General features: G+C 42.5%; 2 protein-coding genes across 2 annotated transcripts in view; one reads left to right on the forward strand and one right to left on the reverse strand.

Moving 5' to 3' along the window:
* LOC135880592 (elongation factor 2-like) overlaps nucleotides 1-3,620 on the forward strand; it is a 37,925-nt gene extending 34,305 nt beyond the window's left edge. The window contains exons 14-15 of the mRNA XM_065406935.1: nucleotides 70-202; nucleotides 2,747-3,620. Coding sequence (XP_065263007.1) covers nucleotides 70-202; nucleotides 2,747-2,940 — 327 coding nt within the window. The 3' untranslated portion in view covers nucleotides 2,941-3,620. The remainder of the gene's footprint in view (nucleotides 1-69; nucleotides 203-2,746) is intronic.
* Nucleotides 3,621-6,085: 2,465 nt separating this feature from the next.
* Nucleotides 6,086-17,564, reverse strand: part of PIAS2 (protein inhibitor of activated STAT 2) — a 49,605-nt gene continuing 38,126 nt past the window's right edge. Inside the window, exons 10-14 of the mRNA XM_065406936.1 lie at nucleotides 16,393-16,526; nucleotides 15,510-15,681; nucleotides 12,121-12,260; nucleotides 10,243-10,280; nucleotides 6,086-8,137 (exon numbers count right to left, since the gene is read on the reverse strand). Coding sequence (XP_065263008.1) covers nucleotides 7,955-8,137; nucleotides 10,243-10,280; nucleotides 12,121-12,260; nucleotides 15,510-15,681; nucleotides 16,393-16,526 — 667 coding nt within the window. The 3' untranslated portion in view covers nucleotides 6,086-7,954. The remainder of the gene's footprint in view (nucleotides 8,138-10,242; nucleotides 10,281-12,120; nucleotides 12,261-15,509; nucleotides 15,682-16,392; nucleotides 16,527-17,564) is intronic.

Raw genomic sequence — 17,564 nt, forward strand, 5'->3', positions numbered from 1 at the left:
TAGTGCTGCTATGTTCAATGACCAAGCCACTGCTATCTGTATGTAACTTAGTAACATTTTTCTTCATAGTGCCCCGAACAAGTGGTTGGTGGTATCTATGGTGTGCTGAACAGGAAACGGGGTCATGTCTTTGACGAATTCCAAGTGGCAGGAACCCCGATGTTTGTGGTCAAGGCTTATCTACCTGTAAATGAGTCTTTTGGTAAGGAGGCCAAATTGTCTTTAGCCAACTCCTTGTACCTTCCTTAAGTATGTCTGGAGGTGGGGGAGGACTTCCACCAAAGTGGCTGGGAGTTAATGAAATGGGAATTCTTACATCTGACTTCCTTCCTGCTGTTTTTTGCATCTTCAACCACCTTCTCTGCTAGGCTTTAGTAACTTCTTGGCACCCTGTGCGGACACATGCAACTTACTCTTCCCAGCTGAGGACATTCCAGAGTGACCAGGACGCTACTTCTGTCACTAAAGATATTTATTAAAAGCAGGACCTAAGGCCCCTCTTATGCTGTAGCAAACTTCTGTGTAACACAGAGCTACACCAGCGTACCACAGCTGAGGAGGTAGCCTGATGTATTAAACGAATAATACAATCTACATAGCCTTACTGATTAACTTATTATATCCCTTTCCGTCACTGCCCATAACTTGTCAGTTTTCAGGGTGGTTTTTTTTTTTTTTTTTTTTTTAACTGAAACTGCCCTTTTGCAGTGGGGATGTGTTCAGTAGTGAAGCTGGAGGCTTTGCCAGCTGTAGTGTAGGGGGACAAGATAATAGATGGGCTTTTGACATAGTCTGAGACAGCTAGCTGTTGTGAGAAGCATATTAACTGGATAGTTCTGCTGAAATTATCAGTATGAAATGAGTATTTAAAGGATCATCTTTAGGTTTCAGAGTTAACATTGTAAGAATAAGGCAATTCACCCATCAGACCTATTATTTGTTTCTCTGGAGATTCAGACAGACATTACACGGGTTTCTTTGTTTCCTGTTTGGAAGGTGCTATTTGCAATCAGAAGTTTGAACTTTTTCTAATGATAGGATACATTGTGTAGGTTGCAGATTATTCTGTACCTTGAGTCATAATTTAAACCAGAGCATCTTGTTGAAACCCAAATTCCGAAACAGTTGCACCTAGATTTCCTTGGTATAGGTACGGCTTGTCATTCTCAGCTGATGAACTGAAGATGTTCAAAAAACTGATATTTTCCCTATAGCTCATACTAAGTTGCATTCCCAGGAGTACTGATATCGCAGTTAGTAAGGAGCTAGTCACATAGCTGAATTGCTGCAGCGGGGGGGAGGCAAGGAGGCAGGAGTTGTTTTGTGAAGAGGGAAAGGTGAAAAAGTCAGTCATCCTTTTTTAATAAATATACTTACATCCAAAGTAGTTCTGATGCATATGAATTGCTCATCTAGGGAAAAAGGGCAAGATCCACAAAGGTACTTAAGTCCATCAATTAGGTGTGTCTGCCATTCAGCTGCCACCTACGTTTCTGCTGATGGGCATGCACAAAAGCCAGCAGCACTCCTGCCACTGGGACCACAGCTTTTGCTGAAACCCTGCAGTTTCTCATGCTAGTTGTCTTCCACCTATCTCCCCATAGGGCCTGATACTATAGGCACTCTCAGAGCACAGCTGTGGGTTTGGGCCCCATCCATGAGACAGGGGTGTGGGTCCAGAATGCACAATAACCCAGGGATCAGGGTACTCTCATCTGTCATGAGGGAGTAAAGTTCAAGTCCCCAGCAGGGACTGAACCTGACTCGCCCCTCAGCCCAGGTGAGTACCCTGGTTGTAATGGAGTGGGTCTCTTCTCCCCCATCCACCCGCTCTTCTTGGCATTTCACTCATGGCTAATTTAGGCAGCTCCCCATTCAGCTTGCTGGCTTCTGCAGTGCTTACGTCTCCCCTGTGCATTGTACAATGAATACAGGTGCCTAAGTAGAGTCTGAGATTCCCCCAGGAAGCGGAGTGCCTAGGAGTTAGCCATTGCAATACTGTTACTAGCAGTTCAGTTGTAATTACAATTAGGTGAAAAGTAAATAAGAGGTTAATGTGTTCAGTTAGAAACCTGGAAAAAAACAAAATGGTAAACTTCAGGCATCAGCCTGGCCTCGGGCTGGTCAGTTTCCTAGAGGTTGCAGTTGGGAAAGCACATGCATACAGTACTGAACCATACAATACTTTCTGGCTGTTGGAAAGGAAGAGTCAAGATAGGACTGCTCCATCCTATCCCCCAACCTTTTTTCTGGTTTCAATGCTGTTGCTTTCCACTAAGAAACCAGCACAGAGCAACAGCTTGCATTGGTAGCAGGAGCGGTAGGTGTGAAGGAAGGATTAGAGGTGCCTGGCTCCTGTGTGAAGTAACCAGGTGCCTTGTGTGATTATCACTGATGTTCTAAGAATTAAACAGTGGACAATAGGGGGATTACAATACAACACTGGCTATTTTAATTATTTAGTGCTTTTTTTTTTTTTTTTTTTTTTTTATCATGCTCTTGCCCAAATTGAGCTTAGCATCTCGGTGTTTACAGAGCTAGAAAGGAGAGGTTCTCTCTTGTACAGTAACTGGAGTTCACACGGTTTTCTCGGTGGGTGCTCTGCTCTAGAGCAAAACGCACACTTCAAGAATCTCACTCAACTGTGCCATTCTAGCAAAAACTATTCAATCCACAGTAGGGCTTCCAACTCTGCCTAGACACAGCAGGTATGACTGGCTGACTTTGCTTCCTCCCCCCCCACCAGGTTTCACTGCTGACTTGAGGTCCAACACTGGTGGTCAAGCTTTTCCGCAATGTATCTTTGATCATTGGCAACTTTTGGCTGGAGATCCTTATGATGCAACTTCTCGTCTTGGGCAAATTGTGGCTGAAATACGCAAGCGCAAAGGCTTGAAGGAGGGTATTCCACCTCTGGACGACTTCTTAGATAAGTTGTAACCACCTTCTCTGCTTATCATATGTTACATTTCCTCAAAACCAGGAAGGAAGTAGGAAGCTTTGAGAACATCACATTGAATACAAACAATCCAGCATATTGCAGTTAAATCATGTTCATTGCCAAAAAAATAAAATTATTTAAAAAAAAAAGTTACATTGACTAACTAGAGGGGTTATTTTTGTAAGCAGGCCACTCTGTAGTTACCTTTGTGAAAAGTGTAGGTAAGTGGGAACTAACGGCCTGAAGTTTTTTTAAAAGAGATTCTCTCCATTAACACGTAGTCTGTTTCACAACTGTCCTGATGTAGAAAACAGTGGAGGCAGCCGTTTTACTATAGAATTATGCAAGAATTCTTACCTAAATTTAGTTTTTTCTTCTTAGTCCCCTTAAAGCTAATAATCTATTTCACATACCCCTTTGAAAACATACATGTTCTTGAAGATATAGTGAAAGTGATCTTAGAAACCAAGCCTTTTAACACAAGATTAAAGTTGTGAATGAACCTAGATTATCTGTTTTGGTATTAGGGAAACTCAAGTAGACAATTAGAAAAAACAACCCACAATTTCTTACTAGCCTGTTCCAGTTTCTGAAAGAGTTAAATAATGCAACTAAAAAGGTGTTAGGGAAACACCTTGTCCAGAGCTCCTCCAACTAATAGCCATCATCAGTTTGTGGGGGTGAGGCTCATTTGGCTTTTCTCTACCACTATTTTCTCTACCCAGAGTAGGTAATAGTATAGGGATTGATTTTTTTTTTTTTTTTTTTTTTTTTTTTTAAATAAACAGTGGTAGAAACTACTTTCCTCTAGCAGCTGAACAGTATCTGGCTATGTTCCGTTCAGTTACACTCAAAGAAGGAAAAAAAAAAAAAAAAAGTTCTTTTACAGTGGAAGCTAAATAGAAGCACTCTTACTTTTCTCCATACATTTTATTACACTAAAAAACTCAATATACATCAATCTTGGTATGAAGCAAAGAACATGCTGAAGTACAAAGCCTTAAATGTTCCCCCTTCTCCCCCTATTGCATGGGTGAAATAAGGGTACCCTATGCTGCCCAATTCAGCATGTTCTCCAACACTGTGAACTCTGTTCCCTAGAGTACTCAAAATATTCAATATAAACTTTCTACCAGAAGGGTTGGTATGGCTGACATGTCAAAGCAGTCTGTTAGGAACCCTCCACAAACGTCTTAGCTAGTAGCTGCTGTATGTACAGCTGTATAGTATTAGAACTGTAGCCAGCTATAATTTGTCCATGGAAGTCTTTCAATTGCATTCATGGCTCTCACTGTACTGTTGCACTTGATATTTAGAACTATGCTTTCCTATTAATTGAATGTAAACCTTGCATAGGCGTCCATCAAAAAGTTTTGCCAGTTTTTAAAACAAAATAAGCCCAACTTTGAAAAACAACTGCCATAACTCCTCTCTCATTCTACAATTGCCAGTTTGCAACTGACGAGGAAAACAGCGATGGTCAAAATTGAATTACGTTTGTCAAGCTAAACCACACACACAGCTCAAGCTTGACTTCCTCTCAGTGCTTGTAAGCTTCCCCAAGAAGAGCTGTGTTTGAAAGTGGAGACTGCATTTGCCCCCTAATTACTTAACGTAATGATCATTGTTATACGGCTGAACAGCTCCTCTCCCCAGTGCACCTGATTTATACTAATGAAGCGTTTGCTACATACCAACCAGTGGTGCCAAGGAAATACTTCAATTCTGTTGTAAATTCCATTGCTATGTCTCTCACAAAGAATGTACTGTTGAGAAACTGAGCACTGATCAAAGCATAAGAAAAGCTGAGAGAGGGATTATCCCCCTCTACTGCAGCCTCTGTAGGGGGCCGTCTGTCAGGATACATTAGGCCATCAAGCACCCATGCAGCCCACCGTTGGAGTGGGTTTGTCAGGTGAATCATTTTTTCTTGTCCCTGGTTGCAGAGCAGCCCTTTAGAGCCCCTTGTATACTAGTGTATCCCGGGGGCAGCTCTAATTTACACTCTGCCTACAGCAGGCTTCCTGCCAACCAAGAATTGGGCAGAGGGGAAAAGTGTGGCTTAAAGCCACCTTTTGCCTCTTGGGTATGGTTGGTGCTGGGACTCCTGGAGATATGGCACAGAATCTGTCCTGTGGACTTCACCAACGCATAGCTATTTCTCATTACTGCACAGCCAGTTCTTCAAATCCAGTCCAGGTCAAAGGGTTGTTGTGGGCTTTTGGCTCTCCCTAGATCCAGTTTTACTTACAGGAAAGAATCTTCACTCAACTATACAGGTCAAACCAGACATCACTTTTTGGACAGGGACTAAGGCAGTTATACCACATGACTTTGGCTTCTGGCAATGGAAGCCAATACACTAGACATCCGTCTGAGAATGAGTGAAAAAACAGACTATACTAGTTGCTGTAGAATTGCATGCATCACTGGCAAAACCTTCCGCATATAGTTCTCAAATGGTGAAGGGACAGCTTGTCACTTCATTTCACGGCTGCAGTATGGATGTTCCAAGCAAGCGTAGGAGGCACAGGTACACTATGCAGTACAGACATACCCTTCCACCCTGCTCAAATGGAAGGGAGCACGGAACAAATCTGCTGATCATGGGCAACTCTAAGTATGTTTCCTCAGTTGTCTGCTGCTCTGAGAAAAGAAATAACCTTTCCCTCTAATTGAGCAGATACAACAGACTGGGAAATTATAGAACTGCATATTGCAATTCAGTGCTTCGCATGTTAGTTTATGATCCACTGTATCAGAATGCCAGTGTTGGTCACTGACTTCTACTCCAGTCATCTTAGTGTATGCACAACATGCCTCAGGCGGCACATGACCAGGATTCACCACTGAATTTGGTCCGCTGGTTGGATCATTAGCTTCCCCGGCCCAGGTACTGACAGAGTGTGACAAATGCTGATCCATGCCAGTGACTTAGTGCATCTGCAAAGTACCATGTGTTCTTAGTACAAGAGAACTTTTAAAAATATTGTTTATCTTTAGTGTCCCAAAATTAGCATGACTATGCTATTTTTACTTCAACTATGCAATTAGTATAGGGGAAAAACACTAATCACCTAAAGAAAATTAGAAACAATAAGCAGCTTGGCTTTATTAACAAATCATGCCAGAAAAAAACTTGCTCATTTAATAGGTACAAAGTTAGTGGACAAAAGGGAAAAGAGTGAGGGGGTGCACTATTAAGATTGACATGAACTGAAGACTAGCTGAAACAGCATACAAAAAAGCTACGAGTACCAGATGCCGATTATTTGGGGTGGGAGTGGAGGATGGCAAAGGGATGTGCAATAAGCCCTGTTTTAACATCTCCTGTATTTACACTTAGTTCAAATACTATAGTAACAAGTGCCGTAAGTATGGCTTTCGGAGGCGTAAACCACACTGAACCAAATGCAACACTTCCCCATCTAGTACCTAAAAGATATTAGGGAAGAGACAGGAACGAATGAAAGTGAGTTGTTACAGGAAGAATTTTAAATATAGTCAACAAACACTATACTTGGAAAAGGTGCAATGTCAAGACATAGACAATACCAAGATTCCAGCTCTAAAGCAATGCATTTCCTTATCACTTTCCTGGTCTGTAACCCCTTCCAACATCCAGGACTGAGATCATCCATAGAATATCATGTACAATTCTGGGTACCACCAAAGAAAATATCAGGTAAGAGGAAAGCAAAGATTCAAAAAAATATTAAAGGGAGGGATTAGGAGGAAAGATTAATTATAGTCCTGATCAGCAAACCCTTCTAGACACTATACACAATAGTACTGTTAAGAAACCTTGCATGATTTGGCCCTATATGTATATTTTGACCAGGCAGGGACAGTGTCTACACCGGTTTGATGGTTATCACAACAAAGAAACCCTCTAGTCTACCATGAAGTTATAACAAGGAGTAATGGGCTGAAAGAGTGAAGAAAGTTTCCCAAATGTTGTGTCACACTGTGCAATAGCCAAAAAGGCGGCTGAAGCTGTTTGAATCATTTAAAGCTCAACTAGACAAAGCTTTGGCAAATATGCACAAAGAACAATCCTGCACTGGACAAAGGACAGACTAGACAGATAAGAAACTACTTCGTGATTCCAACAGCTGCACTGAAGGACAGACAGTTTAGTTTTATGAACTAGTATGGGATGGCAATTACATGAAGGAAGAACAAGGATTTCATAGTCTGAACAGGGTTTTTTTTTTTTTTTTTTTTTTTTTTTTTACTTTCCACCTTATACAAGAGGCCTGGCCAGAAGTTAAAGGACTACAGCCAGGTTCTGCATAGCAGTTTGTTTGTTGTGTTTACACTATGAATTGAAAGCACACATTAACATCGGTATGATGAAGGGTTTGCATAGTTTTTCTCCAAAATACACAAGGAAGAACACTTTAGGAATTTGCATTCATAAGTGAACAACACAATCAGGAAAAATCTATTTACAGGATTTTTTTTGCCATGGAAGGGGAGGAAGGGGAAAGAAGGATGTAAGGAACAAACAACTATAGCACAAATCATGGCTATTTCACAAACCTTCATTATTCTAAATGAAGTTTATTACAGGCTGCAGTGAAAGAATTCAGCACTGCAGACTTCTGCACCTTTTTCTTGTATCCAGGATAAACATATGCTGTTTTCATTCTAGAGTGGTTAAGTGCCTTTTTTATTTAAAAAAAGTTGTTGTTTTTTACATTATTGCTGTGTAGGAATCCATCCAACAACAAAACAAAGTCAGTTTCCCCAGAACAAGCCAAAGGGTACATTTGTTCTGACTGTCTTTTTTTACTCCAAATATTTTGTGACCAAGAAAAAAAAAAAAAGAAGTTCTAATCATTTCAGTTCCTACTGTAGATGTAGTTATACTCGACTTTCAGAAGGCAACAGAATCAATCAGTCTTCTTAATAAATATCAAAATAGCTTCCAAGACACTGCAGTTCCTTCTCCAGGCATGACGAGCAGCTTTGTGCAATTACTCCTAGAGTTTTTTTGCTGCCAGTGTTTCAGTCCAATGAGATGATGTCAGGAATGCTGCTCCCACTGCTGGTTATGACTCCTGTCTCGCTCCTGCTTGAAGAACTAACGTGAGTACTGCTCTCCTGGTGGCTGGTAGATGTGATGATATTGCCAGGGGTGCTGCTCGTTAAGGTTGAAGTGAGACTATCCAAAAACATGGGAGGACAGTACTGCTTGAAACAAACAATGATGCCGATAAGGAAGAGACTTAACTGCACAAGGGAAAAGTAAGCTCTGAGGATGCATCTTCCCTACAACAAGTAAGTTAACTACAACAGAAACTTGCTAATACATGCACAATAAGAACCAGACTTTTACAAACCAGCAAGCAAGAACACAGCAAGCAAAGAATGCATCAAACTATATTCTGCTCATTTATTTGAGAAGGCTAGGTTAGTTTTAATAACACTTCATTACTTCTAATACATATGCTACAGAACATTTACTGGCATACAATGAAATCTTAGTACAGAGCGGTAGCAAGGTCTTGTGTTGCTACGACATCTCATTAGTGGAAAATTTACCTCATAATTTGCAGATGTGCAAGTATAAGAGGGTCTCCTGTCATTTGTGTAATCACCTTATATTTACATAGCACCTTTAGTCCTCAATGACACAAATGTGCTTTGCAAATTCAATGTCTACAAGAATCACTTCATCCACACCACTGAAGTGCAGCCACTTAACAGCAAGAGATACTTGACTCTTTCTAAGAACGTTTTACCAATGACAAATGGGCTGTAATAGTCTGATTTTTTTTTTGGTAAACTAAACTCATGCAAATTCAAAATAGGTTTCCTGAATTGGCAGAACCTCCTTTTAAACTAGCATTATTATGGTTGAATACAGCAAGGAGCGTTTAAGGCACTAAATCTCTAGTAGGTTTTAATGAGTCCATACCCAAAAGGGATCGGAACATCTTCAGTCTTTACCTACTTGATGCACCCTAAAAATGTACTGTACTAGTTTTTAAATTGATTCATTTCTTACTTTTGTGGTGTCTTCAAAACTATCCCACCCTGGGACCTCAGGTCACAGCAATAGTTTGGAATCAAACTGTAATGTCTGAATTGGCTGGAGGAGTTGCTTTACAGCAATATATTCAATCTATATCCTTTGTGTACAGCCTCTATCAATCCCAGCTTGGCAGCCTTCGGATCCCCAACTCAGAGTCCCCTGCTATATGGCCCATCTGCAGGGGCGTGCAGAAAGGGGGGCAAGAGCTCCCCTCCCCTCCCCCCCAATCTGTGTTTCTGCAGCCTTGGGCCAGGAGAAAATGGCAGGGCTGCTGGCTGAGCTCCTCCTGCCCCCACCTCTACAGCTGCAGCCTGCTGCTTCTCCTTCCCTGCTTTTGGAGTCCCCTGTTGCCTCTGCCTCCAGGCCCTGACTCACCTCAGCTGTGTCTGCAAAGCAGGCAGCAGCGCTGGGAATCCAGGAGCACAGAGGAAGCAGCAGGCTGCAGCTACAGGAGTGGGGGGAGGAGCCTGCAACCAGGTGCCCTGCTGCTTCCTCCTTGCCCATGCTGCAGGGACATGGAGGAGTTCTGCTGCAAGGGGAGATGCTGCTTCCTCACTGCTGGGCTGCCCCACCAGAGGCATCTTGAGAAATGGGGGGAAGGGAGGGTCCACACATTTGTGTGTGTTTAGTGTCCCTCCAAAAGTGTTCAAATTTAAATTCTTGTGCATGCCCCTGCCCATCTGACACAGCTACAGTAAGTACTTCCTCTTTCTCCAAGAGCTGGGCAGAGGACAGCTGTCCTGAAAGCTCAGAAGAGGATCACAATCTCTCTCAAATCCTAATCTCATCTTGTCTATTTGATTAAGATCAAGATCAAGTGTAGTATCCATTTAATATCTGATATAGCCTCCTGCCTACACAGGGGAATGGATTATAATAGGCCTGATACTCCACTACGTAGAGTCAGTTACGTTACAAAGGGATGGAAACTCATGTTTCTGGGAAAAGGACGCTAGCTACCTACCTACCTGGGGATTGGGGGGGGGGGGGGGGGGGAGGAGAGAGAGAGAGAGAGAGACTTCCCTTATTGAAAAGTTATTCTATACTGGTCTATCATGGGATGGTTTGTGCCTTCCTCTCTCAATGTTTGGTACTAGCTACTGTTTGAGACAGGATTCCTGACAGTCTGGACCAGTCGGGTGGTCCGATTAGTTTGCAATTAATTTTTCTGAAGTGTGTAACCATGAAAAAAAACAAAAAACACTTAAATTAAAAAAAAAAACCAAAACACAGACATCAATGTAGCCAGGAAACATACCTGTGGATCAACTGGGATTAATGAAAGAAAATCCAAACCTAGAAAAATAAGAGATTAATGTTGTCTCCTCTGTTATCAATAGTTGTACAGCTTTAAGAAACATTTTATCACCATTAATTGCTTAGTGTTAGCTATAGAGTACTTAGTGAAGGACACATGGTAATACCTGTCTCAAATTATCAGGAGCCAGGAAAAATAAAGTTGTCTAGTTACAAGTGGGGTTTTTCCCCTACATGTAGGTAGAGTGATGATGGTGTATTCACTGGATATACTGGGGTGATTTTAACATGGTTGCATAGATGAGGAGGTAGCTAATTGGAGATATTGCAAGTGTATGCAAGTCTAGCATAGCACAAGATTCACTGTGTGACCGTAACTTTTAATCAACTGGACATAAAGTGTGTCAATATTAAGCATGCTGTAGAGAAGTAAGGTCACAACGTGACCAAGTCCACAACCAAACAGCAGGCCTCTCCTCCATCCAAAGGCAGCCAGCAAGGAAACACTTCTAACATCATCCCTATTGTGTTGAAGCAGTCTGGAAACATTAGGAATGGAGAAGCAGTTCAAACGACAAGCTTCAAGGAGCAGTGACTTAATTTCTTCCATCTTATACACCTTCAGTGCTTAAGCATTTAGGGCAGAACTTTCAAAAACAGAAGCCTACCAATGCTAGACACTTTAGTCTTGTATTTAAAATGCTGGCCTTGCCTTCTCCATATTGACAGAAAGAAAGACAAAAGAACAGAGAATGGAATGGGCTACTGTAGAACTCACCTCCTACTCCCTCCCTTGCCAGCCAGCCCTGGCCTCCAACCGGATCTAGGCAAAGGTGTTCCCTCACCAGCAGGCTGTCTGTCCCCCCACCCTCTGAGAAAATGGATGGGAGATTTGATTCAGGAGATTTCTCTACAGAGCCCATAAGGGATCCACAATTCTCATTGTGAAATTCTAGAACTTTAATTCTCTCCTTAAGGTTAAAATGAACTAAAGGTGACCCGAAGGCTTTTCTGAGTATTCTACAGAAAGACGCTGGGTTTTCTTAAGGGAGGCATGTTGGGAGGGAGGGAGCAATAAAAGAACCAGAGAGCGCAGTGAAACACAGAGGAGGTGATCTATCGCAATGCCATCATCCAGGTGGGGGCTGGAACAGGAAAAAAAGCCACAAGTGTAGCAGGGAGGACATGGACAGGTCAGGGAAAGGGGTGGGTGTTGGCTGAAACCATTTTCCAAGGCTCCGTGTACTAGTGTAGGTAGAAGGAATCCCAAAAATCCTCACAAACAGCATTCTTGTAAAGAGCGAGGATAGAAAATACCACCATTTCCCACCTTCTGATTGCTATTAGCAGCACTGTTGAAGAATGCATCATGGGCATTTAGGGGATGTCTAGATAAAAAAGGCAACAGAGGTCAGAGCTTACACATTGTAGCTCACCTTAATCTTTTTCCTAGGTTAGACAGAGTAACACTAGGGACAACCTCAACCAGCTAGATCGAGGTAAAAGGTCTAGAGGCAAGGTAAGGTTGAGGTGAGCGGTCACGACTTTAGATGCTTACTCTCCCTATCTTGTGTTTTTGAAGCACATCAGCCAGGTGATCACACTAATGAAACCTAATCCATCACAGTGAGACTTCTCCTCTTGCTGATTTACCAACACACAAACTCGAGTTTGTGCTCATTAGAGCAATGTTTTTGACTTCACCATTTTGGAAGCTATACGACTGGAATCTGAACATGAAAAAAAGACACCCTAGTGACCTGCTTGCACTGTTCTGGTTTAGATGTAGCATCAGTGCAGTGCTCAGTACGGCAATACCTCACTAGTTATTAATGAGAGCGTTGGAATATGTTAAAAAAAAAAATTAACCACCACCTACCTGGCAAGTCTGACGACATACTGGATATTTGTGAGTGGTGGAATGGTACTGAGTAGTCTGTTAATGAAGGAGGAATAGCAGCAGGATCAACCGTTGTCACACTGGGCACTCTTACGGTAGATGGCTGATACATGAGAACCCTGTTTTAAACAGCATGGGAAATTACAAACAATCTGGCTGTTAGTTAAGAGGAGAGAAATTCTGCACCACAGTGCATTCTCATTCACAAGGTCACTATGTTACAACACAACTATAGTGTGGCTACTCACTACACAGTACTCCACTCTAATCTCCTCTTTCATAACAGTCTTCATTATAACATGAACGTATCTTGGCTCTCAACAGCAGCTGTGACATAAGAGCAAGTTGGCATTAAAACAAAGTACAGTGCTGCAGTCATTTATAACACTATCATCCAGGAATATAAATGGCCATTTGTAAGTGAATTAAGTACTCTGGGGAAGTGAGGAACTGACAGAACTGACTGGAGCCAGGAACAGGACAAGCTGGCACTTGTTTAAGCTTCCCCACGTACCGCTATGCCCATGTTTCTCAATGCTGACTTCTAGTGCCACATAAAGTTGGTCCAGCATTTATCAGTCCTCTCTTACCAATGTATGGTATGAAAACACCAAACTCATCTTCATTCACAACTTAAAGCAAGAGTTAAATTCAGCTCTCCAGAGGTGCAAGACAGTACAGTAATCCACTGGGCCAACTATCCCCTCAAATATTTGAATAAGATCTTTTTGTAACCCCAAGTCAGTGATAGAACCTTACACAGGAAACATGCCAGAATGCATACATTTCTAGACACTGAAAAAGACGGCTTAAGAGACATCTTAATTCTACAAAAGCATGTCTGAGGTTTTTGTGCTCAGAAAACAGACAGGAATACTTCAGACCAACATAGGACATAAACATATGGCTGGTTGCACCCATCATGCCAAAAAGTGGCAGCAGCAGCATTATGAAAGGAAGTCATTGGCATCTGACATTACTATTAAACCTATTCTTTCCTGAAGATATTTAGAATTATTTACATTTGCAATCAGTACTGAAAGAGGAAGAAGTCTGGCAACAGGACTCACCTGCTGCTCTCAACAAGTGATGGGACTTCAAAGAGGGTCACCACTGGAAATCTATGAAAAGTAATTTCTACTATAGACTTGCCAAAGAGCAGTAAACACCTGTTGTTGCAGAGTGAACAGGACATGCTCAGTACTTCAGCAGGTGGCAGAAGGGAGAAAAGTAAGTTTTGGGCATGAAGTGAAGAATTTACTTGAGGAAAGGACATGAGCTACTATGCTGTGACTCTCAGATGATGTAGGAAATTTGATCATGACCAGTTAATGATGCCAGAAGGTTGACCCTCTGGAGTGGGTTGGCGGAGCAATGGTCAGCTCTAATAATGATCAGCCTAACAATAGAGTAACTCCTCACTTAAAGTCGTCCCGGTTAACATGGTTTAGTTGCTGATCAATTAGAGAACATGCTTGTTTAAAATTGCGCAATGCTCCCTTATAACGTTGTTTGGCAGCCGCCTGCTTTGTCCTCTGCTTGCAGGAAGAGCAGCCCATTGGAGCTAGCTGGTGGGGGCTTGGAACCAGGGTGGACTGGCAGCCCCCCTATCAGCTCTCCTAAGTTCCCTGTGTGGCAGCTGCCCAGCAGGCTAGCAATTGCCAGCAGTTCAGCTGTCCCTCCCCCCACTGCCATGTGCCGCTCCTGCCCTCTGCCTTGGAACTGCTCCCAGGAGCCTCCTGCTTGCTGTGCGTGGGGGGGAGGGGAAGGGGGGAAGAAGGGGGCTGTCAGGGTGTGTCCCTCCCCCCTGCTTACCCCTTCTCCATATAGAGCAGGACAGAGGGAGCTTGCTGGCTGCAGCTGCTGTCTCAACTTCCTGATCTACTTAAAAAAGCAATATATTTAGAGTGGTGTAAGCGTACTTAAAGGGGCAATGCGCATCTCTCTCTCTCTCTCTCTCTCTCACACACAGGGTGTGTGTGTGTCTCTGTCTGCCATGCTGTCTCCCCTCCCTCCATTCGTGCTGCCTTGTAAAGTGTGAGGCTACATTAACAATGTGTTAACCCTTGAGGGCTCAGCCGAATGCTAGTTCATCATTTACCAGTAAAGCATTCCCTGGGAAATATCCCATCCTCTTCCATCCTCTAACTTCACCACCTCAACCAAGCTTCACAATCATCATTGCTGTGTACAGCATTAAATTGTTTAAAACGTATACTGTGCGTATATGTATACATAATATAGTTTTTTGTCTGTGAAAAAAAATTTCCCTCCCCCCATTTACATTAATTCTTATGGGGAAATTGGCTTCGCTTAACATTGTTTCGCTTAAAGTCGCATTTTTCAGGAACATAACTACAACGTTAAGCGAGTTACTGTACTCCCCTTCTTTAGATGAGTATCTAAAGGTCTCTCAGGCCCCCAAAGTACTCCAACTGAAATGCCCTGATGGGAAGATGTAGTCAGGGACTGTTGCTGAGTGATATAAAAAATGGGAGGGACCCAGAAGAGAAAAATGTTGGTAACGGTAAGTAATTTCACTCGAAGTTGGGAATCCTGTGTCTAGCTGGGAAAAACAGGGGGATGATGAGATAAGAGAACTTTTAGGAAGTGGCACTTCTGACAGGGCCTGACAAAAGCCACTGAACAAAATCCATCCCCCTTGTAACTCTATTAAAGCAACAGAATTGTATCCCGGAATGAATATGGCCTCCTTGTTTTTAGCAGGATGGCTTTTTGCCATCTCTGCCAATCTTCTGGAGTTGGGTTTTGTGGTTTTTTGGGGGGTCCTTAACTCCCATTGCTTCTTCTATCCCACTTAACTCTCCTCTCTCACACACACAGTGTTTTCTGTCTCTCTTCTGGCTGATGATCAGGTTTAAGAAATTCAGCTGCATGCAGACTTTGGAAGGAAAAATCTAGGAGTTGATTCAACACAGTACAGTGTTTCCCTTCCAAGGCTGACATGCTGGACTTCAGCATATCAATGAAACAGCACTATAGGATTTCAGGATGCAGGCCCCCTTTACTATTTGTGGTATTTTCAACCCTTAAATGAAAGCTAGTTTAGCAGGAATGCATTAGCATTTTGCACTGGGGACCCCCTCTGCCACAGCTATCACATCAAGGGAGTACATTCTTGCATACACAACAAGTGAGGGCAAATCTCCGTGTGATGTAAAACTATATAAAATAATCACCTGTACAAAGATACCATATATTAATACAGCTTTCTGCAAGAAGTAACCTAACAGAAGTTCTGATGTGGAAATTTGGAACTGCATCCAGAAGAGATATTTACAAGTCCATCCACATGTTAGCTTATCTGAGACATTACAGAACAACAACTAACTTTAAAATTAACAAACCCTTTGGTTGGGCTTCCTGGTGTTTCAGACATAAATATGCATTTCCTTTTGGCAGGAGGATCTTCCTCTTCATCAGAAGAGCTTTCTCTTGTCAAGTCGATAACATCTACTTTCTTCTTGTTTACCTCATTGGCCACTGTCACAGAACATGGTTTGCTGACAATAGTGGAACCTAAAGGAGAAGCATGATTGTTTAAGCAATGTTAACATCAGCCGTTTCCATTTGTGGTATGAATAGCTTCTCAAATTCTACTGTACTTAACTGAAACATGGGCCTTTTGGCCTCTATATAGGAAATCAGAATTCAAAAGCAACCTTGGGATTACTACTCCCCGCACCAAAGACTGAGAGCCACAAAGGCCTTATGTACACTACCGCTTAAGTCGACGTAAGTTACGTCACTCAGGGGTGTGAAAAGACCCCGCGTGATGTAACTTACACCAACTTCATGCGGTATCTACACCGTGCTATATCGCTGGGAGAGCGCTCTCCCGTCAACTTATTGTGTCTTCACCAGACCCGCTAAATTGACGCCGCTGAATCAATCGCAGTGGTGCCAATTTAGCGCTGTAGTGAAGACCAGCCCCAAAAGACCTAGATCATCCAGTACATCTCTGTGTTACCAGAGGGGAACAAATTGCTTCTTGTGCCTCTCCCAGTGATAATGAACAGTCCATTTCCCAAAAGAATCAACATGAAATAGTTTTGTTTGTTTTTTTAAAGAGAGAAAGGGATGTTCTTTTAAAATCTAAATGGGTGAAGGGATACCAAGCCCCCAAACTCACTGCTGGTAGCTAAAAGGGTTATCCTAGTTACCTCTGAGAGTCTATAACGTTTAGAGATATTTTTATCCGTTTGATATTCAGTACACAAATATACATACTTTCTATTTTGGTACACTGAGGACTGGACACTTTCAGAGCTTCCTTCTTAGGCCTCATAGGACACCAAGAACCATCCTCTTGGAATTTAATCTCATCCACATCTGAACATTCATTAAGGATTTCCATAAAGAGCCTGGAAAATAAAGTTGAGTTGCTTTGGTTTTGTTTACAGTCCTGAGCTAAATCAGAAGTGATGAAATTAAAAGCCAGCTATAATGGAGTGTGAATTGCATCAAGGAAGCTACGGAGAAAAAAAAACAAGTTTCATTTACCTGGGGTATGACATTACACTATCAAAGAAACTGAGGAACCACCTGATCAGCATCCTATACAGCAAACAGGAAAACATCAAAAGAGAGCTCTCCAACCTGGAGACTTTCATAAATAAGCAACCTTCCACACAAACGGACTTTACTAAAATAAGACAGGAGATCTACATTACACACTTCACCTCTCTACAAAGGAAAAAAAGATCGTAAGCAGTCTAAAATCCTACCTGCCACATGGGGCCACAACAGTGGTACCCCTAACTCACCCAGCAATATCGTCAATTTATCCAGCTACACACACAACCTGGCAGAAGAGTCTGCCCTATCTCGGGGACTCTCTTTTTGCCCCACCACTCCCACAAACGTGATACAGTTCTGCGGTGATCTGGAAGCCTACTTTCGCCGTCTCCGACTCAAAGAATACTTTCAAGATAACACTGAACAGCGCACTGATACACAGATACCCCCCACACCAACAGCACAAGAAGAACGCCACATGGACTCCTCCTGAGGGTCGAAATGACAGTCTGGACCTATACACAGAATGCTTCCGTCGACGTGCACAGGCAGAAATTCTGGAAAAACAACATCACTTGCCTCATAACTTAAGTCGTGCAGAACGCAATGCCATCCAGAGCCTCAGAACCAACCCTGACATTATAATCAAAGAGGCTGATAAAGAAGGTGCGGTTGTCATCATGAACAGGTCTGACTACCAAAAGGAGGTTGCCAGACAACTCTCCAATACCAAATTCTACAGGCCACTTTCCTCAGATCCCACCGAGGAATATACTAAGAAACTGCACCATCTACTCAGGACACTCCCTACACTAACACAGGAACAAATCAACATACCCTTAGAGGCCCGACCGGGGTTATTCTATCTACTACTCAAGATCCAC

The sequence above is a fragment of the Emys orbicularis genome, chromosome 6 (genome assembly GCF_028017835.1).
Source record: "Emys orbicularis isolate rEmyOrb1 chromosome 6, rEmyOrb1.hap1, whole genome shotgun sequence".
NCBI classification, from domain to species: Eukaryota; Metazoa; Chordata; order Testudines; family Emydidae; genus Emys; species Emys orbicularis.